The sequence below is a fragment of the Dama dama genome, chromosome 33 (assembly GCF_033118175.1).
Source record: "Dama dama isolate Ldn47 chromosome 33, ASM3311817v1, whole genome shotgun sequence".
NCBI classification, from domain to species: domain Eukaryota; kingdom Metazoa; phylum Chordata; class Mammalia; order Artiodactyla; family Cervidae; genus Dama; species Dama dama.
The window spans coordinates 21,108,255-21,131,730 of record NC_083713.1 but is presented as its reverse complement, the minus strand read 5'-3'; the positions used below and the strand labels follow the sequence as shown (position 1 = coordinate 21,131,730).

At 38.9% G+C, this 23,476-nt stretch overlaps 1 protein-coding gene across 1 annotated transcript in view; it reads right to left on the bottom strand.

The window, feature by feature from the left end:
* The window catches only part of CCDC141 (coiled-coil domain containing 141), a 231,040-nt gene extending 214,140 nt beyond the window's left edge, over positions 1–16,900 (bottom strand). Inside the window, exons 1-2 of the mRNA XM_061135268.1 lie at positions 16,741–16,900; positions 14,251–14,373 (exon numbers count right to left, since the gene is read on the bottom strand). Coding sequence (XP_060991251.1) covers positions 14,251–14,373; positions 16,741–16,842 — 225 coding nt within the window. The 5' untranslated portion in view covers positions 16,843–16,900. The remainder of the gene's footprint in view (positions 1–14,250; positions 14,374–16,740) is intronic.
* Between the last annotated feature and the right edge of the window lie 6,576 nt (positions 16,901–23,476).

Sequence of the window (23,476 nt, the reverse complement as noted above, 5' to 3'; positions counted from 1 at the left end):
TCATCTAAATTGTTGAACTGATGTGCATGGAGTTATTCATAGTATTCCTACATTATATTTTTAATGTTTGTGAGGTTTAGAGTGATGTCCCTTCTTTCATGCCTGATACTGGTAATTTTAATCTTCTTTCTTTTAACCTTTCTCAGTCTGGCTAGAGGTTTATCAATTTCACTGACTTTTTCAAAGAAACATTCATTTCTCTGTTATTTTTCTGTTGTCAATTTCATTCATTTCTGCTCTTTTTTGCTTCAGTCTGCTTGCCTCAGTTTTAAATTTTTTCTTATTTTTCCTGTTTAAGGTAAAAACCTAGATTGTTGGTTTGAGACATTTATCATTTTCTAAAGTAAGCATTTAATGCTCTAAAATCTACATGAGGCTAGTAGGAAATTTACAATTACATATATGTCTGACAAATGGTGCTGGAATAATTGGATCTTCATGTGTAAAAGAATTAAACTGAATCTGTATCTTACACCACTTGAAAAAGTGCTGCTGAAAAGGGATTAAAGACTTAAATATAAGACTTGAAACCATGAAATTCCTAGAAAACATAGGAACAAAGCTCCTTGACATGTGTCTTGGTAATAATTTTGGGGCATATAAAATGTAAAGCATAAGCAACAAGATTAAAAATGAACAAGTGGAACTAAATCAAAATAAAAAGCTGCTGCACAACAAAAGAGATCATCAACAAAGTGAAAAGATAATCTATGGAATGAGAAAGTAATATTTTCAAATCATATATCTGATAAAAGGTTAATAGCCAAAATGAATAAAAACTCTTACAATTCAATAGCAAAAAAAAAAAAAAAAAAAGAAGAAATTAAAAATGGGCAAAGGATCTGAATTGACACTTCTCAAAAGAAAATATATTGAAAGGTCGACAGGTATATGAAAAGATGCTCACTAGTCATTAGTGAAATACAAATTAAAACCACAATGAGATATCACTTCACACCTGATAGAATGACCTTCATCAAAAAGTCAGGAGATAATAATGCTAACGTGGATGTGGAGATAAGGGAACCTTTGTGCAGTGCTGGTAGGATTGAAAAATTGGTACAGCCACTATGGAAAACAGAATGGAAGATCCTCAAAATGTTGAAAATAGAACTCCTGAATGACACATTTCTGGGACTATAACCAAAGGAAGTGAAAAGAGTAACTCAAAAGATATCTGCAGGCCTCCATGTTCATAACAGCATTATTTACAATAGCCAACACATAGAAGCAATGCAAGTGTCCATCGATGGATGAATGGATAAAGAAATTCTGTATATACATACAATGGAATAGTATTCAGTCATAAAAAAACCAAATTCTACCATTTGCAACAACATGAACAAACCTTGAAGGCATTATGCTAAGTGAAATAAGTCAGACAGAGAAAGACAAATACTTTATGATCTCATTCACATGTGGAATCTAAAAAACAAACAAAAGCTGAGTTCATGGATACAGAGAACAGATCGATGGTTATCAGAGGCAGAAGGTATGGAGAGGGGGAACTGGTGGTTCAAAAGTACACATTTGCAGTTGTAAGATGTAATATACAATCTAATGTCTGTAGCTTACACTGCTGCATGATATAGGGGAAAGTTAAAAGAGTCAGTTCTCATCACAATAATTTTTTCCCCTTCCTTTTTCTTTTTTTTTCTTATTGTACCTTTATGAGAAGATAGATGTTAGTTGACCTATGGTGGTGATCATTTTACAATATATGTAAGTCAAACTATCATGCTATAAGGCTTAAATTTATACAGTGATGTATGCCAATTATCTTTCAATAAAACTGGAAAAATAAATTACATGAGATTACATTTGTGGTTCATATTATATATTTCTACTTATTGCTACTCTAAGAAGTGCTTACTGTCTAACACATTAGTAAAAGTTTAATAGCTTATGGGAACACTGAATCAAAAATCTCAGGCTTTCAGAAAGCAGTCAGCAATAGCCTTCAGTGGTTTGGGTTCCTCTAGTTCCAATTACATAAACATTTGGGATATATTTTGAGCTGAAACTTAAAGTAAAAAAAAATGTCCTGTGAAACTGAATCTTACAGCTCATGGTTCTTTAGAGTTCCTTCTCTACTCATAGAGTAATTAGGATTTCTTTAAGAAAATCAGACAGCCATCTATCTAACATGAGATATCAAGCTGAAACATGAGGCTGCTCTCTCACCTTCGTCTTCTCATTTCACTGGCTTGACAGATGCCTGCAATATGTACCACAGATGCCCTCTTACTGGTCCTCTAGCCTGAAACCTGGGGCTTTAACTTCCTTCACACCACTGTATCTGCAGTAGCAAGCAGTGGGGAGAACAGAGGGAAGGAAAAAGGAATGTGAATCCATGACAAGTTTGGGGACCACAGGACTGGAAAAGGTCAGTTTTCATTCCAATCCCAAAGAAAGGCAATGACAAAGAATGTTCAAAATACCACACAATTGTACTCATCTCACGCACTAGCAAAGCAATGCTCAACATTCTCCAAGCTAGGCTCCAACATTATGTGAACCGAGAACTTCCAGATTTTCCAGCTGGATTTAAAAAAGGCAGAGGAGCCAGAGATCAAATTGCTAACATCCGTTGGATCATACAAAAAGCAAGAGAATTCCAGAAAAACATCTACTTCTGCTTTATTGACTATGCCAAAGCCATTGACTGTGTGAATCACAACAAACTAGAAAATTCTTAAAGAGATGGGAATACCAGACCACCTTAACCTGCCTCCTAAGAAATCTACATGTGAGTCAAAAAGCAACATTTAGAACCAGACATGGAACAATGGAAAGGTTCCAAACTGGGAAAGGAGTATGTTAAGGCCATACACTGTCACCTTGCTTTATTTAACTTACATCCAGAGTACACCAAGCAAAATGCCAGGCTGGATGAAGCACAAGCTGGAATCAAGCTTGCTGGGAAAAATATCAACAACCTCAGACATGCAGATGACAACCAGTCATGGCAGAAAGCGAAGAAGAACTAAAGAGCCTCTTGATGAAAGTGAAAGAGAGGATTGAAAAAGCTGGCTTAAAACTCAACATTCAAAAAACTAACATCATGGCATCTGGTCCCATCACTTCATGGAATATAGATGGGGAAACAATGGAAACAGTGACAGACTTTATTTTCTTGGGCTCCAAAATTACTGCGGATGGGGACTGCAGCCATAAAATTAAAAGATGCCTGCTCCTTGGAAGAAAAGCTATGATCAACCAAGACAACATATTAAAAAGCAGAGGCATAACTTTGCTGAAAAGGTCCATCTAGTCAAAGCTATGGTTTTTCCAGTACTCAGCTGAGCACTGAAGAATTCAAGCTTTTGAACTGTGGTGTTGGAGAAGACTCTTGAGAGTCCCTTGGACTGCAAGGAGATCCAACCAGTCCATCCTAAAGGAGATCAGGCCTGGGTGTTCATTGGAAGGACTGATGCTGAAGCTGAAACTCCAATACTTTGGCCACCTCATGTGAACAGCTGACTCACTGGAAAAGACCCTGATGCCGGGAAAGATTGAGGGCAGGAGAAGGGGACAACAGAAGATGAGATGGTTGGATGGCATCATCGACTCGATGGACATGAGTTTGAGCAAGCTCCAGGAGTTGGTGATGGACTGGAAAGCCTGGCGTGGTGCAGTCCATGGGCTTGCAAAGAGTTGGACACAACTGAGTGACTAAACTGGGGACCACAGTTCCTTGGTTAGAGATAAGATCCCTTCTCTCAGAGATTTAGACACCTGCCTACTGCCTCCATCTTTACCAACACTTGGGAATTGCCTGGGTTGGAGCAGAGAGAATAGGAAAACACAAGGCAAAAAAAAAAAAAAAATCAAGGTGTTTCTTCCCTTTCTAACTCACAGAAGTCCTCTTTCTAGGTCTCAGATCTGAAAGAGAAGACTTTTCTGAAAAATTTTCTGTCCGTATCTGATGCATTCTTCAGGGTGTAAATTTGCTTTTGATCTGAGCTGAGTAATATTGAAGAGAGGGGAACAAAGCAACAACACTGCTGGCTTGGTGATCTTTGGAACGCTCGACACTTTCCCTAATCTACGTGCTAGTCCTCATTTTCAGCATCCTCAGCACACATACATTCTGCCAGGTTTACAGCTGCATTTAATGGGGACAGGGTGGAGGGCATTTAGTCCATCTTTCCTGGAAGTAGAGTGAGTATCCAATTTTAAGACTTAAAAAAAAAAAAAAAAGACAAAAATTCTAATCTCAGTCAAGTCCCTGAACTTCAAATATGTGTTAGGCGGGAGATGACGGACACAGGTATTAATCATTTGAAGGATAGGTCTAACCACAGAATCAGAAGTTCGCCGTATTCTCCTGAGGAGTAATAGCTAGACTTGTCATGAGAATGACAGAGCCATGTTACTTGAAAACATCTTGAGTTTTACGCATTTGTACTTAAAGTAAATCTAAAATAAGGCTGTTGTTTAGACAAGATGCATTATGGCTAAGGCTAATCAGGTAGGAGTGTAGTACACTTAAATAAACAAAACAAAATTCCCTCATTCTTGATTAAATCTGTTTTTTCTGGAGCAGAAGTATCTGTTGTCATCTGGATAGAATACAAAAGGTATATTTTTATCCTGACATTTAATCTAACTCGGTGTATGCTGAAGATCTGGAGTGGTGGTGAGTAGATTCTGTGCTATCATCTAACCTTGGCCACCCCTCACTTAAATATCTTGAGCTGTCAGAATTCTGCCTTTTCAGTCCAAATCTTAGACCAAAACCCTTTTTTTACATAACTAGTAAGCACTATGTGTTCTACTTTCTGTAGAAACTTTTTGTTTGTAGATTTATGTTTTAAAGGATAACTACTTTCTAAGTAATTAACAGCTTGGAAGCTACAGGTCTATGACCTCAAAAATGCTAGTTATGGTCCTTACTTTTGACCCAATTTTCAAATAGGAATATGATGGCGATAATGTAAAGCCCAACCAGCACTGGTTTAAACACTCAAGAGTTTGTCCCTGTCATGGCAATACTATACTTAGGGCTCAAGATACTCTCCTACAGTATAAAAGAAACATAAATAATCTTATACTTCATTCCCCCATTGTTGGACATTTTTTTGTTTCCAGTTAAGTTATTCTATCAAAAACATGTGAAAAGATGCTTAATACAATAACAAAGCAGCTTCATATCTGTATCTTTACTAGTGTTTTCATTTCCAAGGATTGATTCCCAGAGGTGAGGTTGCTGAGTCTCAGGATGTGAGCATTTTACATGTTAATGCTTGCAAGTTTCCAAAATACTTTTAATAATCCAGATTCTCACCAACAGTATAGAATGCTGCTGTCCTCACATTCTCACCATTACCAGATGTTACCAATATTTTAACTTATAATGGTGGATAGACAGAGAAGGGGGCAGCAGAGGATGAGATGGTTAGATAGCATCACCAACTCATTGGACATGAATTTGAGCAAACTCTGGGATATAGTGGAGGATAGAAGAGTCCATGAGGTTGCAAAGTCAGACACAACTTAGAAACTGAACAACAGGCAATGAATGATTTACTTTTTATCATTATCTAGTTTAATTTCTTAGAGCATTATTGATGTTGAACATCTTTTTACATGCTTACTGGCAGTTTGTCTCTCCTCTTTGAATAGTCTAGTATTTATATTTGATTTATTTGTCTCTCTTATCAATATAAAGGAGTATAATAACCCTTTTGTTGTCATATAAATTGCAAGTATTTTCCCTCTAGTTCATTGTTTGTCCTTTAAATTGGTCAATGATGTCTGGAAAACTCATACTCACCTACAAAACAGCTCATATATCACTTTCTCTGTCAAGCTTCCCCTAGTTTTCCTGGAAGAATTAGTCACTCCTTCCACTATATACCCATAATATTTTGCACACATCCCTGTGTGCTGAGTTATAACTAAAGACTTTTTCCTCCTGATCAAGAATATCAAATTCAAGTCAAAGAGACGAGCATTATAACAGATATCTTTGAATCTGCTTTCATTTTTCTAAAAGTAGATCACTCACAAACTTCAAAGTTTCCTTTTTATTTATCATTAGTATTATCATACCATCTTTCATTTTAGAGAATCCCAGCTCTACTTCTCAACTGTCTCCCCGTGAAAACTCTTCTTTTCTTCTGCCTGTCTGTTTTCATTCATGAGGATGCCAGCATCGCTGCTGCCCTCGTTTCCAGTTATCTATCGCTGTGTGACAAACCACTGCACATTCTGAAGACCTAAAACAACAATTATTTATTTTGCTCACAGTTAATTCTCAGGCTGGGCTAAGTGGGTAATACTTGTCCCGACTCTGTACAGGTCCGGTTGGCAGTCCAGCCAGGTCTGGAGAATCAATTTCCAGATGGCTCACTCACATGACTGGCCAGCCAGAGCTGCTGCTGGGACACCCAGTTTGTCTCCACATGGGCCTCTCTATAATGCTCCTTGACTTACTCAACAGGTTAGGTTCCAGGAGTGACTGTTTGGAATTACAGGAAGTCAAAGTAAAAGTCTCTTGAGACTGGACCGGAAACTGGCACCGCACCATCATCACCTATGCTATATTCATTTGCTCAAAGCAGCCAGAGTCCACTCGGTTTTAAGGGAATGAACTTAGACCCCACTTCTCAATGGGAGGTATGCCGAAGACACCATGGTCACCTTTAATCTGCCATATCTTCCCAAACATTGGGTCCTTCCAGGGTTGTCAAATCAGCATTTGCTATACCCGAGCCCTGCTCTGTTCCCTGCAGAAGTGTGGAAAAGCTTCAATTCCTTCTGACTCTATGTCACTTGGTGTCCCAGCCACAGAGAAATACTATGAGCATTTCATATTTCCCAGGGACCCTTCAGCTTCTGCCAAGGAGCCCAACCTTGACTGCTAAACCAAGACACGGGTAAGATAGAGAGTATCCTTGCCAAATTTTTTACCCTTCAGTCTCTGTGCTGACAAAAAATGTCTCCTTATAGAATTCCTTCCCCTCTAGCAAATCAACTCGAATCAACACTTCATTAAGTACGGACATATTCTATAGACAAACCAGTTTGGGCTGCTTATCCCAGATCTTATTGTGCCTTTACTTCAGGTCTGAGAAGCCTATTGGCATGGACTCTTCAGCCTCTTAGGCCAACTTATCTCATAAAAACAATATTTTATAAGATTGCCTATGGCACTTTCAAAATCTAAAGAATGCTATCTAAATTCTGTTTCACCCCACAGCTCCATATTGTGCGCTGGAATTGAATGTCTGGGAAGAGAAATACCCTGTACACTACTAGGAAAGTGCTATGTCAGCCAGGGAAAATCACTAGGACGTTTTGCTGTTTCTTAGTTGTGAGAATACTAGTCTCGTTTTTTAAATGGAAAAGCCCTCTATTCTCAAAAGCATAAAAGAGAAACCACACTGCCCACTGGTTCCCACTCCCCCAAGAACCTTGCACTGTTTCCGTATTGTCTCCATGACCTTCGTCAAAATGATCAGCAAACTATGACAGGTACTTTACATGTACAGAACACTATGACACAGATTCCTTTGAACCACAGATCAACTAAGTGCTGGAATTTGGAAGGTGACAATTAATTTCACCTCTCTCCCCTCAAGATTCCAAATCATTTGAGAAATAGACATCTAAATCCATACATATGGATCAAAACATCTGCTGTTGTTACTGGCAAAGCTGGGCTGGAGGACAGGTTTGATTTGACTTTCTACTTTTTCTTCTTTAAAACCTAGTCCTTGGGACCTGCCTCTGGAGAGAACTGGGACTGAAGTATAGACATGTATTTGGCTGCTCTGTGTAGGCCAGACTGTGGCCTGTTCTGCCATGCAGGGACATCTGGCCAAATCAGCAGAAGCAGAAAGAACAGAGAACCTGCAGCCACAGGCAGTCATGGTCTGCAGAGAGAGCCCTTGAGGCTGGCTTCCCCATGCTGGCCACTCCCCTAGTCTCATCAGCTGGTAACACAGTGCCCCTCACTCCTATAGGAAGAGGAGACATGGCTGAAAGCATCTTTTCCAACATTTCTGAAAGAGAAGAATTTCCTAACTTGTGAGTCTTACAGGAAAACAGAAAGGAGAGAAAATAAGTCTCCTATATGAAGTAAACATTTAGGGTAAATCATTGCTATGACACAGATCTTGTAAAATATGTTAGTCCTCTTCCAACCCTGCCCTAAAGCATTCTATCACATTCACAACACACATGCTAAAATTTTTTTCAACATGTAAATATATATAATTCAAGTTACACAGTCTTACTTTATTAAAATACATGATTAAAGACCATCACGAACAAAGTGAAATGATAATCTACAGAATGGGAGAAAATATCTGCAAATCCTATGATGAGGGTTTCATAGGAATTTATATCCAGAATATGCAAAGAATTCTTGTAACTCAATAACAACAACAACAACAACAAAAAACCACCCCAGCTAAAAAGCGGGCAAAGACATTTCTCCAAAGAAGGTGTATGACTGTCCAGTAAGCACATGAGAAGATGTTTAACATCATTAGTCATTAGAGAAATACAAATCAAAACAACCCTGAGATACTACTTCATCAAACAGGATGACTATAATTAAATACACTCAAGTACACACACAGAAAATAACAAGGTTAGCAATGATCTGAAGAAACTGGAACGCATTGTACATGGCTGGTGGGAATGTAATATGGCACAGCCACTGTGAAAAACATTTTGGTGTTTTCTCAAAGAGTTAGCATAGAAAAGCCTGATGACCAAGCAATTCCACTCCAAAAGAACTGGAAGCAGGTATTCAAACAGATACTTGTACACCACTGTTCACTGTAGCATTATTTACAACATCTGAAAAGTGGAAATAACCCAAGTGTCCATGGTCAGGTGAACGAACAAATAAAATGTGGCATATCCATATATTTAAATATTATTCATTCATAAAAAGGAATGAAATTCTGACACCTGCTACAACATGAATGAATCTTGCAAACATTATATGGCAGATGAAGTAAGCCAGACACAAAGGGATAAATATTATATGATTCTATTTATATGAAATACCTAAAATAGACAAATTCTTAAGGGCAGAACATAGATTAGAGAGGTTAACCAGTGAAGGGGGTGGGAATCTTTGCTTGATAGGTACAGAGTTTCTGTTTGGGGTGATGAAAACTCGGGTGGGAAGTTGATAGCTGCAATGTCTGTACAACATTGTGAACACAATTAATGCCACTGAATTGTACATTTAAACATAGCTGACAGATGAATGGATAAAGATGTGGTATATATACCCAGTGAATATTACTTAGCCATTAAAAAGAACAAAATTGGGTCATCTGGAGACATGGATGGACACGGATGTCTTACAGAGTGAAGTCAGTCCGAAAGAGAAAAACAAAGAGCATATGTTAACACATATATGTGGAAATCTGGTAAAATGGTCCAGATGAACCTATTTGCAGGGCAGGAAAAGAGACACAGACATAGGGAACAAATAGGTGGACGTGGTGGGGAGGAAGTGGGAGGTGGGATGAATTGGGAGATTGGGACTGACATATATACAGTACCATGTAGTAAAATAGCTAGCTATGGGGGGTGGGGACAGTGGGAGGGAGGTCCAGATGGAAGGGATATATGTATATTTATAGCCAATTTACTCTGTTGTACAGCAGAAAACAATACCATATTGTAAAGCAACTATATCCCAATAAAAAAATAATAAATAAATAAATGCATGTAGTACTTATTACCTTTTGTCTTCTAATTATAATAGCATTCTTGTCTTATTTTGTTTTACTAAATTATAAGTTTTTTAACGTCTTTATGTTTCATTTTCTCTTTTCATCCATGCTAAATACATCATAGGTCCTTGATGAATGATAAATTTTAAAAAAATGAAAAAAATGATTGAAATTGCAAATTCATATATTTACCACAAAATTTTTTTAATGATTCATTCATACTAAATATGATTTTACATATTTTATAGCAGTTTATAGGAGAAAAATCACACTATTCTTTATTTAAGAAATAAGTTTTAGCAGATCACCAGCCCAGGTGGGATGCATGAGACAAGTGCTCAGGCCTGGTGCACTGGGAAGACCCAGAGGAATCGGGTGGAGAGGGAGGTGGGAGGGGGGATCGGGATGGGGAATACATGTAAATCCATGGCTGATTCATGTCAATGTATGACAAAACCCACTACAATATTGTAAAGTAATTAGCCTCCAACTAATAAAAATAAATGAAAAAAAATAAGTTTTAGTAGGACTACTACAACTAATATATTTTGACTATTCATTTTTAACTAAGTAAAGAAAAATAGGACAAAAATAAACATTCACTGGGTCAGAGATGAAGTTGGAGTCAGGAAGTCAATAGATTTATGAGTCAAGTCAGAGGTGAACTTTTCAGTATTTTATATTTTAAAGGGTCATTCTTCACTGAATGCTAATATCATATATTGAAAACAAATACAGGAGCCAGGGTCCAGAGGTTTTCTTGGCTCTTATAGGTGTAGTTGGCTTTCCTAGTGGCTCAGATGGTAAAGAATCCACCTGCCAATGCAGGAGACGTGGGTTCGATCCCTGGGTCAGGAAGATGCCCTGGAGAAGGAAATGGCAACCCACTCCAGTATTTCCCTGGGAAATCCTACAGACAGAGGAGCTAGTGGGCTACAGTCCATAGGGTCACAAAAGAGACATGACTTAGCGACTAAACAACAACATAGTTGTAATTCCTTTGCACAATAGCAATGCAGTTAGTAGTAAGACAGATGATATGGGGCAGAATGTTTTCAGAAACATTCCTAAGGCATTTCTGACCCTTCTTTCCTCCTTGAACCACCTGAGGATGTGGTGCTGACAGGGGCCACAGACAGATCTTTGTTACCTGCTTACATTTCGCTCTTTCCTTTCCTGAATTCCTTCTTTCTCATTAAAATAATCATCGAGTGTGGTTTGAGAATCTAGATGCCTTTAGGGAATGAATGTTTTCTCCACATGTTTATGTTTTCCCCCACTGAAACAGGGAACTATTTCTCTCTGGACACTCCATACAAATGGTTAAGTACTCTGTTGAAAGGAAAATAAGGTCTCTGGGGTGTAGACATTACCAACATTAGAAATACTCTAACAAATTCTGTGTCACCAGAATTTTCCCCTTTACTCTAAATTATTAGGATTTGAGATAATTTTAATGGAAGGCAGAAAATAGCTTCCCTATAAAATTAAATACCCAAATTTCTCTGATATATTAATTATCAAGAGTAACTATACTACTTTTTCTTTTCAAGGCAGCAAGCACTTCTGTAAATCATTGCATTTCCCGCTCCCCCACCCCCCCAGATTTCCTTTGTAGGTGTTTGAAGGTATCAATTACTATCATAATTTTTCAAATAAATAACCTGAGACCACAGAGGCTAAATACTGTGTCCAAAGCAGAGTGGACTCAGCACAGAACTCCCACACCCTCCCAACACTCCTAATAGTACATTCTTCTTTATAATTAGAACAAATCTCAGGGCCCTGTGCATAGGGAAAACACTGGAGTGAACATTAAATATTAAATATTATTGGCTTATCGAACTGCTAATGTTCCTATCATTCAAAGAGCTCATATTAAAAATAACGCAGTACAACAATTTCCTGCTACAGGTTAAGATTGTACCTACCCTAACAACATAATAACTGGTAAATTAAGTTACTCCAGCCATTTACAATATGGAATTCACATTCCTCTTATTTTAAAAAGTCTTTTGTCAGCAAATATGAAACAGACTTCAGACTCCTTGATTTTTTTTTTAACCAAGATGATGGTACTACTAAAAATTTCTTGGGGGTAAGTGGCTGGTTTGTTGGGTTAGGAGAGGGTATGGGAGGTGGCCACCAAGAGGTCATGGCTAGAGCTCTGCATGAAGTCAAAAGGTCTTTCTACTTAAGACCTAAGGTTCTTAGCCACAAGCAGAGAGGGAGACTGGTTCCACTATTCCATTGCCCATCAAGATAAGATCCACAATAGACATGAACCTTTGATCCAACCTCTCCCAATCATCTTTACAGACAAAAGCCTAAGGTCCAGAAGACTGGCATTAAAGGACGAGACTTTACAACTGAGAATCACAAGCACATTTTACACATGAGTCCCATGAATAGAAAACCCTCTTCCAGCTATGCTCCGGCATAGATTCAGGCGTGCAAATTTGAGCACAGTTGTGAAGGAGAGATGAACTACTCTGCTTCAGAAAGAATTTTCCCTGGAATTGGAGGTCTGGATAGGAATAGGGCTGGGGGAAAAGAGGTAGCCAGAGAGACCCAGACTGCTGTGAGCTTCCCAACCACCCATAGCTCATCAGGGGACCTGAAAGTGCTGGCTGGGCATGGATTGCTAGCAGGACCTGGGGAAGACATTCAGTTTCCGGGTTAACTGCAGGTATGTATGAAGGGGCTGGGGACACAGGAGACCTTGAGAAAGTAAACCTCTATGGATGAGCGAGAAGTGTAGGAAAGTGTTGCATTTCCACAATTCATAAAATTGAGCTTTTTCTGTAGCAGCAAAGCCTTGACTTGTTAGCCAGACAAAACCAGCTATTGGCATGTGTGTATGTGCTTATTCACTCGGTCATGTTCGACTCTGCAACTCCATGGATGGTAGCTCACCAGGCTCCACTGTCCATGGGGTTCTCCAGGCAAGAATACTGGAGTGGGTGGCCATTACCTTCTCCAGGAGATCTTCCCAACCCAGGGATCGAACCAACGTCTCCTTCATTACAGGCAGATTCTTTACCATCTGAGCCACCAGGGAAGCAAAATTAGCACTAAAACATAGGTCTTTTGATCCCTGGTTCAATGACTGCTTACATCAGCATGTGTTTTTTAAGATATACAAAGGACTTCCTGGTCACCAGGGATTTCTACCTTGAAGAACAAGGAGCTATCTACACAGGAGAATAAATTCTGGACTCTAATACCCTCCTGCTCCAGTACTAACTCTTTCTTCAACTTCTCAGTCTGATTTATCCTTTTACTTTTACTACTGCAGATGGTACTTGTCAGATGCCTATCAGCCCTGCCTCTAAATCTAGAAAGCAAGTGTAAATTCCAGCCTAGATGTTCAAAGAAGCAAGTAATATTAAAGTACTAATGACACAGAATACCCAGTCATTGTAGATTCTGAATCCGGCCGCTTTGATTTTAGTAACGACACTCATTTGCCTACGAGAGTTATTACTCACAGGGTTCGCTGCTGCAAGAGGGTTCCATTCTCAGAAGAAGAAACCACTTGGGGTTTAATGTTTTACCTATTACTTGTCTTAACAATTTTATCTCTGACTGTGTTCCGTAAGGTTGGTTCAATGGGGCAACAGAGGAAGCGCTGAGGGATGGGAGCCTCACTCAGCATGTGGTCCGTGCCTCGGGGAGAGAATCTTTGTTATCCTGTCTGCTCTTTGTTATCCTGTCTGCTCCCCTGCCCCTGCTCAATGACCTCTGTCCTCCGCCCTGGCACGTGTCAGGGCACAGCTCAGAAAGGTTGGGGTCAGGTCCACACCCTGTACACTGCTGGGGCTGAGCCCCCGTGTCTGTGGAGGCTGCACTGACCCCCAACATATTCCCCTGCCCGAAGGAGCCAGACACTAAATAACAGATTTTAAAAACACCGTCACAGGCCAAGGAAAAGCTTCCTCCTGCTTTTCACTTTGTGCTGGACCCCACAAACTGTATTTCTGTCTCTGAGCAGATATCTTATCTGGCAATCTCAAACCAACATTGTTTTTAGATTCTTAACTTAATAGTCACAACATATACACAACAATAACTCTTCATTAAAACTATTCCGTGGTTTCAAGAACTCAATAATAAGTATAAAATCAGATCTTTTCAATAGTTCAAGGGGGAAAAATCCTCTATATTCTTTTTGCCAGCAGGTATCATTAATAATACAAGTTTGGATCTGTTGTTGTGCCTTGACAGTACATTGCATGAAATGGAAATGATGGAATTTTTTTTCATGAAGGTAGCCAGGAAAAAAGAAAATACTTATTTATCCACAGTGAAAATATTATCACTCTATATTTTCCATCAAATCAGGGACAGTTTAAAAAAAAGCCTTGTTACTTTTCTCCAGTGTTGGTGTTTGCTCAAATATAGTGTTTTTCCATTATCTATCTGGCATGAAGTTAAAATAGCCATAGGTCAGTGACATAGGGAGAATCAAGGGGAAGTGTAAGAAATAGCTTTTAATTTCTTCTTAATTTTGTATCTGCTTCATATCTTAATATCTTACCTTGAGTTTGGCCAAAAGAAGTTCATGATCGTGAAGAAGTTTTTTGGTTTCATCTTGATTGCTTCCAATTTCTAGAAGATTGGGCTGTGATTCAGCCAACTGAAGTTGTACCCATTTGCCACACTAAAAATAAAAATGAAATAAAATGCACTTTTAGTTCCCCTTATTCCTTCCCTTTCACCCTTCTCCTTCTCCTTTTCTTTTTTTTTTCTTTAAAGTTTCCAGTTACATTGTGAAGAGTTTAACCTTTTTACAGAGATAGGTCTTACTTAAATTGAAACAGTTCTAACATAAATCCATGCTCTGGCTTTTCTTTTTTTTATTCATAGGATAAATTCTTTTCTCTTAGCATATTAGATTAAAATTAAAAATTCCCAAATAAGGAACATTTACAATAGGTTATGTATTGTTGAATAGTACAAAATTATAGAATAATTCACACAATTTTACATTCTCTTGCTCAAAAAAAAACAAATTCTATAAACAGTGATTTGAGCAAGTAAGGTGTGAACTTCACCAAAGGGAAAGGTTTCACAAATGTAATTTATGCTAACCAGTGTCTTTAACCTTGCTGAACTGATCAGAAAGAATAAACAGCAGATGAAGCAAGTGATTCTTAGCTTATTTCAAAGTTAAAACATAATATTTTTCAAATTTTATTGTTGAATATTCAATAAAGTACGTACAAAAATATCAGTGAAATCAGATGTGTGACAACTGCCATTTGAATGCAGTCAACTTGTTTTCCACATGAAGGACCCTTTCAGTGTCCTGCCCCAAGATATAATTCATTACTGCATTTCCTAAGGAATTGCTTTTTTAAGAAGCAATATCGATTAAGGAAGAGGAAGCACTGCCGGGCACATGCACTTGGCTAAGTGAATTGCTGAGGAGAAATGAGAAAACTACATGTCTATTCTAGATCATTAGTAACCTGAGACTTTAGAAATGAGAAGCCCACATAAATCAGACACAAGTACTTCTATTAAGACACACTTTCCATTTTGAACAGCTTGGAGTTTATTTCAAACAGCACAGCAGTGAACTTAGGGAGCTGAGGAGGCAGAATGGAGGGAACTTTCTTAAAGAGTTTTAGTTAAGAGTTTCCAGTATAATTTCAGAGTTGTTTTATTCCTTACTGTCAGTTTAGCACTGATTCTTTTATCATTTATTCTATATGCATTCTTCCTCATCCTACTCAAATAAATGTTTCATATTTGAGGGAAAGAAAAGTGAATCAAAACAAAAACAACAGTAATTTTTCCTCTTTTTCCCTCATTGCTGATATTTGCAGTTACTCAGAGCATCATAAAATGACATGCAAATTTTCAATTCTGCTACTTTTGCTTCTGGCTTTTTTCCATGTCCATCCATTGCCTTTGAAAAGAATAGAGGTCAAGGGACTCAGCAGAGGCCCTGTTATTGTGAGACCAAGTCTCGAGAGCCCTGGGCAAGCGGCCTTGGTAGGAACACTTTGCATTCCATGCTTTCAGTGCTTCTAGACTGAATCATTTTGTTCAATGTCAAGTACTGCTTTCCTGTTTCAAATTTTCACAGTAACATAAAATTTGCAGTAATTAAGTGAAATTAAACAGGCTTTATTGTCCATGTTTCTTACAAAAGGCCAGAAAATTCATTTGGTTAAGGCTGGCGGGGTCTTGAAAGTAACCGGCTGGTGAGCACTGATTCCCTTCATTAAACCCTGAATTCTTGAGGTGGTGAGTTGTCTAAATCCAGGCAAAAGGCTTCAGGAATTTTCATAGGACATATTCATAGGGAATAAAACCATTCATACATTCTTCAACCTAAAGATGTGTGCTCATCTTTGCAAATGGGCAAACTGTTTGACATAAAACATGCAGAAACCTTTAAGTCCCAAGTGGCTTCAATTTCCTGTGGTTAAGGGCAAGTTAGACACATACCCTTCGCATCTTCCCTGGCAGGGTCTCCATTCTCTTACCAGTGTGACAAGGATTTTCTAGTGCCTTCACCAGGTCAAAACCAGAGCTGCAGAGGGCAAGTGTCACTGTCTCTTGTTAGGAGTTCCCTGTGCTCCGTCACACTGAAAACAACGCCTCCCCTTATCCGCTGGGACCCTCTTCTTCCCTCCTTCATCACATCCACTCTCAAAAATCACAGATATTTCACAGGTCCACTGGACTCTTAAGCCTAGCAATCACAAACCTGTGGTCACAAATGCTTTGTCTTTAAAAACCAAACTGAAAGTATACGGTAGGGTTTGTTATTGCTTTTCTGAAAAGTCAAGCTGCTGTAGATGCTTTATGGCTAACCGAAAGAGAAACTCTAGCAACTGGCTGAAACTTAGCAAAGGGTCCTCTCAGTTGCCAATTTAAAGAAGCATTAAGATGTACTTGCTGGGTTATTTTCTGTATGCCATGTACTGCTGATGGTGCGGAATGTTTTTTAGGATTGTCAGCACAGAGCAAGAAGCCTACAGCCACACAGAAAAAAGGGAAGTTGTCTGCTTACCTTTATGACAGCTATAACGATTTTGGAGTCCCCAGCCTGCACAGCTACTGAACTGACTGTCGTCGTAGAAGACTCCACACCAGGACTCTCTTGGCTGGACATGGTACGTTAGAACCAGTTTACGCGTTGGACAGCCTCTGTGCAGATGTGTGGCTGCTGCTCATTTCAGAAGGCAACCACTGGGGTTACTTGGATTCATTCAGGGAAACAGCTCCGCTCGCACTGATTACTCTGCCAAAAGGAAAGAACAGGAGGTTAAAAATAGACAACCTCATTGAGTTTATCATGAGAGAGAGAGAGGAAAGAAGGAGAGAGAATCGCCACACCCCTAGTATGGTAATACTGAGCGCCTGTTATTTTGGCCATTATCTTAAACGCAGAGGGCAGCTTCTAGCTCTCTGCCTATCAGCTGATGTTTGATAGCAAATGGAAAAAGAATTATATCCTGACAACCCAAGATACTTTAGCCATTGAATCTATACACTGATGGTGAACTTTGAAACCAGCCAGTCATTAACCTGAGTATCAATCTTTTCAAGATTTTTTTAAAGTCTTCTTCATGCAAAGGAAACTCCAGAAAATGTACTTTAAAAACAAGTTCTGGTATTTATTCTGGGACTAAGCCACAAAATTGTGTGAAATACATTTTTGGATTAATCTGCTTTTCTAAAACCGTCTCTTGTCAAATGAAGTTTTTGTGAAATGGCCACATTTTTCTCAGAGCCTCAGATTTCTTAGGGACTTTTAAAAATATTTCAATGAGCACTTATCAATAGATAACCAACATGTCAGATTTCTTTGCAACTATCTACTCCACTGAACAGTATTTTCAAGTTCAGATCTCATGACTACTAGGAAGTAATTCATTTTCCAATTACTTTTAATTGTAGCAGGGGCATGATTTGTATTTTTGATTAAAGGTTAACATTATGTCTATTTTGCTACTCTTCTTTTAAAAAGAATAACATTGTACTTAAGATTTGGTTTTTATTTCCAACCCCCACTCCCCACCACGCCTGGGGCAGGAAAATTATAGATGGCTTAAATCAGAGCCTAAGATCGACAGATTAATCCTATTGCTAGAAACTCAGTGTGTGTCATAAGTTGTCTGTGGTATTAAACAGCAGCTGTTGGATTCCCTGTCAAGGAACAGCTGAAAATAACACTGAAGCTTAGGTCAGAGGTCAGATGCAAACACATCAGAGATACTGACTCTGGAGCTGCTGAAGCCATTGGAAATCTTTGGGCTGAAGCCAGAGTGGAGGATATAGCGACAAACAGAGTTAAATGAGCCCATTCGCTGGTTAAACCCTTAGCTCAATTTAAAAGCATGGTCAGGTTCAGGTTCAATATTAAGAAGGCTGAGTCAGCACCACAACTTTGTTCATGAAGATATTCTTGAATCAAAGGGGAAATAGTGGTTTTACATATATTTTGGTTTTGGCAATTATTTTTGCTTCCCAGAGCATTTCCTGGCTGTTCTGCCGTTATGTGGCCATGACCCAGTTGCCTGCTGGTCAGCAAAAGGAAACCACCTGGGCCCCAGTTCCTGGGCTCCAGAACTTCAGCAGAGGCCATATGGGGAGCCTTTGGGGCAAGCCCAGGAGAGCAGATGCCAAGAGACACCGTGATGCAGGAAGTACTGTAAATGGTTTCATCCTATGGCAGGGGTAAAGAGCTTGCAGAGAACCATCCTGACCTCTCTGTAGCGGCTGCCTCAGTATTCAAGGCGGGCTCCTTCAGCTTGAGCAAACAGTTGGTCCAAACAAACCAAAACAAATTGAGCGAAACCAGTTTTCACCTAATTGCCCTCAAGAAAAACCGAGAGTTGACAAGCGTGTCACGTAATCTCCACACCCTAAACTAAAATGCCCAGAGGAGCCTTGCTTAAGCCTTTGTGTACACGGCAAACCAGAACAGCAAACAGTGCACCCAAAGTACACAGCGCACCTTCCCCCAGAGTCAATCTACTGTTAGAAACTCAGCGTGTGTCAGAGGTTGCATAAAGGCCCTCAGGAGGCAAGGGGAAACAGGTTACATAGGCAATGGTTAGAAGAGTGCTCATGTTCCCAGAGCCCCACTTCAGGTGGATGACTGTGTAATGGGTGTGGAGGGCAGTGTGGGCTGTGTGGGGTCACAGGCCCCCATGCGAAGGGAAAGGGAAGAGACAGGTGAGGAGGAGAAAGAACTAGAATGAAAGTCTGATTAACTCCAAGGCTTAAGGGCAAAAGGAATTAGAAATATGTAAGCCCTTGTTAAAAGATTAATCCAGCTATTCAGCAGCAAATGTGGTATCTTTCATTGTACAGATGATCTTTCTTTCTAAGCAGACCCAAAGTGGTGCATAGAAAATATTTTCTGCATTGGTGGACATGAACAATAATGCAAACTGCATGCGTGAATTTAAGTGGTTTCTAACAAATGTCCTTTGATTCAAATTCTTGGCTTTAACGTCTTCAGAAGACTTGAATCACTTTTTTCTCCCCTTCCCTTGCTTTCTATTTCTTTCCTCTTCAACTTCTTAGTCCTTCTTCCTTGGAAGCTCTGTTGTTTAGATCTCTCCATCTACATCTTGCTCATTTAGAAACTTGGTCTAGGTCTCTTCATCTAGCATAATATTTCATTATAAGCTGCATTATTAACCCTGGGAAATAGTTTGGAAAATACTAAGTATAAAATATACTGTACTAAAGAAATTGCTACCCTATAATTAGGTGGGTTTTTTTTTAAAGCTTTTGAGCTACAGTTTGTTTATACTCTGCCTCCCCTATCATCACCAAAAAAGCAGGATAAAACAAAACAAAACAAAAAACCTTACAGGCATTCTCATATTCTTTGAAGTTTATAGAGGATCTTGCCAAGGTTATTATGCCTTCTCTGTTTATCCCTCTGGGAAATGCCTGTTTTTTTTTTTTTTCATACCAGCTGAATTTTAGTGAAAAATCCTCCATGGGGAATCAAAAAGCTATAACTGGATTCTGTAGAGTTGCAAATAGCACATCCACCACTTCCCCCCCCCCCCAATTTTTCTTTTATTGTAGTAAAATACACATAACAAAATTTACCATCTTAACTATTTTTAGTGTACAGTTCAGCGATATTAAACACATTAATAATGTTGTGCAACCTTCACCACCATCTATCTCCATAATTCTTTTAATCTTATAAAAAACAAAACTCTATACACATTAGACAATAATTCCATCTCCTACCCCACCCCAAAACCTCTGGCAACCACCATTCTACTTTCTTTCTCTATGATTTTGACTACGCTAAGTATCTTATAGCAGTTGTTCTTTGTGATTGATTAATTTTACTTGGAGAAGGAAATGGCAACCCACTCCAGTATTCCTGCCTGGAGAATCCCATAGACTGAAGAGCCTGGCTGACTACTATAGTCCATTGGGTCACAACAGTCAGACACGACTGAGCGACTAAACCTCCACCAATTTTACTTAGCATAATGTACTCAAGGTTCATCCATGCTGTGCTCGTGGTGGTGGTGTAGGTGCTAAGTCATGTCCAACTCTTGTGACCGCGTGGACTGTAGCCCGCCAGGCTCCTCTGTCCACAAGATTCTTCAGGCAAGGATACTGGAGTGGGTTGCCATTTCCTTCTCTAGGGCATCCATGCTGTAGCATATGTCATATTTTCTCTTAAGGGCTAAATAATATTCTCTTGAATATATATTCCATGTTTTGCTCATGCATTCAGTCACTTGAGTGGCTTCTACATTTTAGCTCTTGTGAATAATGCTACTATGAACATGGGTGTACAAATTATTGCTTTGAGACCCTGCTTTCTAATTATCTGGGGTGTATACACAAATGTAAAATTGCTAGATCACATGGCAATTCTGTTTTTAATTTTTTGGAGAAATACCACACTATTTTCCACAGTGACCAATAGCACACTTTAATGAAATATAGGTAACTGATAGTATAAAAACTTTGTCATATGATTATTTTTTAGCTCTACGAGAATGCCATTCAAATGACACATTTTCTTTGCTGGAGTATATGTGGAGTCTGCTCATTCTGAGCGTTTGTCTTACTGTTATTATTGATTAAACTGTATTTAAGTTTATAAAGACAAATTAGACTTAATTTGAATAACACAGAATAAGTCTATTTATCCAGATTAAAAATGTAAGGCATAATTTTCTCTATTGTTATTATCAGAAAATAATAATAGTTACCATTTAATTATAGCTAGTTATGTGCCAGGAATGGGATGAGTACTTTGCATTTAATCTACATAATTTAATGGCTGCAAAAACTTATTTTTCCGACTTTATAAATTTCACACACTTACACACACACATGCACATATCCACAGTCAGTGATTAACTGATTCCAGCCACCTCAGGCCCAACTTTTTCTCCTTGGGTTTAAAAGCTGTCTATGGTCTTGTCCTCCTACCTACCTAATAATGTATACCATTACGCCCAGGCCTCAAAGATCATCTTTGTTCTCCACGTTAACTCACTTGTTCTACCCAGAAATATCATCCTCTCCTTCCCTTCATCTATATGAATTCCTCCCATTTCTTAAGACCAAGATAAACTATCAATTCCTTTTAAAAGTTGAAATGCCTACATATTACTCCCCTTCCCTCAAATGTAATCATAATTAAAATCTAATAATGTTATGCTTGTATTATAAACTTGAATTGTTTTGTAATAATTTCACTCCACTGGTATTATTTCTTAATTGGATTTAAGGCTCTTTACATAAAGGAATTATGTCTTAACTTTTTTTTCAAAATCTTTGCAGACCACCTCAGGGTTATTGTAGAGATTAAAAAGATTTCCTTTACACAAAGCACTTAGAAGAGAACTTGATATTTAGCAAATACTATATATGTGTGTGTACTGTATATAATATATATACACACACATATATAACTATATATATGAAGGAGAGTACTAGGCACAGAGGGGCTTACCTGGTGGCTCAGATGGTAAAGAATCTGCCTGCAATGTGGGTGACCTGGGTTGGATCCCTGGGTTGGGAAGATCCCCTGGAGGAGGGTACAGCAACCCACTCCAGTATTCTTGCCTGAAGAATCCCTATGGGCAGAGGACCCTAGCAGGCTACAGTCCATGGGGTCACAAAGAGTCAGACACAACTGAGCAAGTAAGTACACAAGTGTGCGCACGTGCACACACACACACAGCACAGAATTGGTGCTTATAATATTGGCTGACTGATCGAATCACATTTTGATACAATTCATTCACTCAGTATTTACTCATTCAACCAATAGTTATGAGCATTTGCTACATATCAGGCACTAACATTAGGAACATAGCAGCTAGCAAACAGAGGTCTCTATTCTCAAAATGGTAACATTACAGTGAAAAAAGACCATAAACAATGAAAAACATAGCCAAGATAGAAATCTACAATGATAAAAGTTAAGGGAAAACAACTGGTAGTGGTTAATCAGACTGAATCACAAAAGGTTTCATTTAGAACTTGCCAGAGAAATCAGGGGATACTTCCATGGTATTTCTATTGGGATACAGAAATTAACAGGAAGAATAAATTGATAGTAATTCCAAAACAACAAGTAAACCATTCAAAATGGCAAAGGCAATGGGTTAGGGGCTCTGAAGCCAGACTGCCTTTACCCCTCTGTGCGTTAGCTTCCTCACTGCAAATTGGAGATAATGGGACTACCAAGGTCAAATAAGTCTGTTGGGAGGATTTAGTAACATTTCAAAAACACTTTATGCTTGGCACATCAGTGGTGTTCTGGTAGTTATGCATGAGCATTTCTAAGACAACGTCTGTTAAGGGATTTCTTAAATCTAGTAACTGCCACAAACTTTGAAATAAGTTTTTAAATTAAGTTGATTTATAACCTGCCTCTTGAGAAACCTGTATGTATGCAGGTCAGGAAGCAACAGTTAAACTGGACATGGAACAACAGACTGGTTCCAAATAGGAAAAGGAGTACATCAAGGCTGTATATTATCACCCTGCTTATTTACATGCAGAGTACATCATGAGAAACACTGGGCTAGAGGAAGCACAAGCTGGAATCACGATTTCTGGGAGAAATACCAATAACCTCAAATATGCAGATGACACCGCCCTTATGGCAGGGAGTGAAGAAAACTAAAGAGCCTCTTGATGAAAGTGAAAGAGGAGAGTGAAAAAGTTGGCTTAAAGCTCGACATTCAGAAAACTAAGATCATGGCATCTGGTCCCATCACTTCATGGCAAATAGATGGGAAAACAATGGAAGCAGTGGCTGACTTTATTTTTCTGGACTCCAAAATCACTGCCGATGGTGATTGCAGCCATGAAATTAAAAGATGCTTACTCCTTGGAAGGAAAGTTAGGACCAACCTAGACAGCATATTAAAAAGCAGAGATATTACTTTGTCAACAAAGGTCCATCTAGTCAAGGCTATGGTTTTGCCAGTGGTCACGTATGGATGTGAGAGTTGGACTGTGAAGCAAGCTGAGCGCCGAAAAATTGATGCTTTTGAACTATGGTGTTGGAGAAGACTCTTGAGAGTCCCTTGCACTGCAAGGAGATCCAACCAGTCCATCCTAAAGGAGATCAGTCCTGGGTGTTCATTGGAAGGACTGATGTTGAAGCTGAAACTCCAATACTTTGGCCACTTGATGTGAAGAGCTGACTCATTTGAAAAGACCCTGATGCTGGGAAAGATTGAGGGCAGGAGGAGAAGGGGACGACAGAGGATGAGATGGTTGGATGG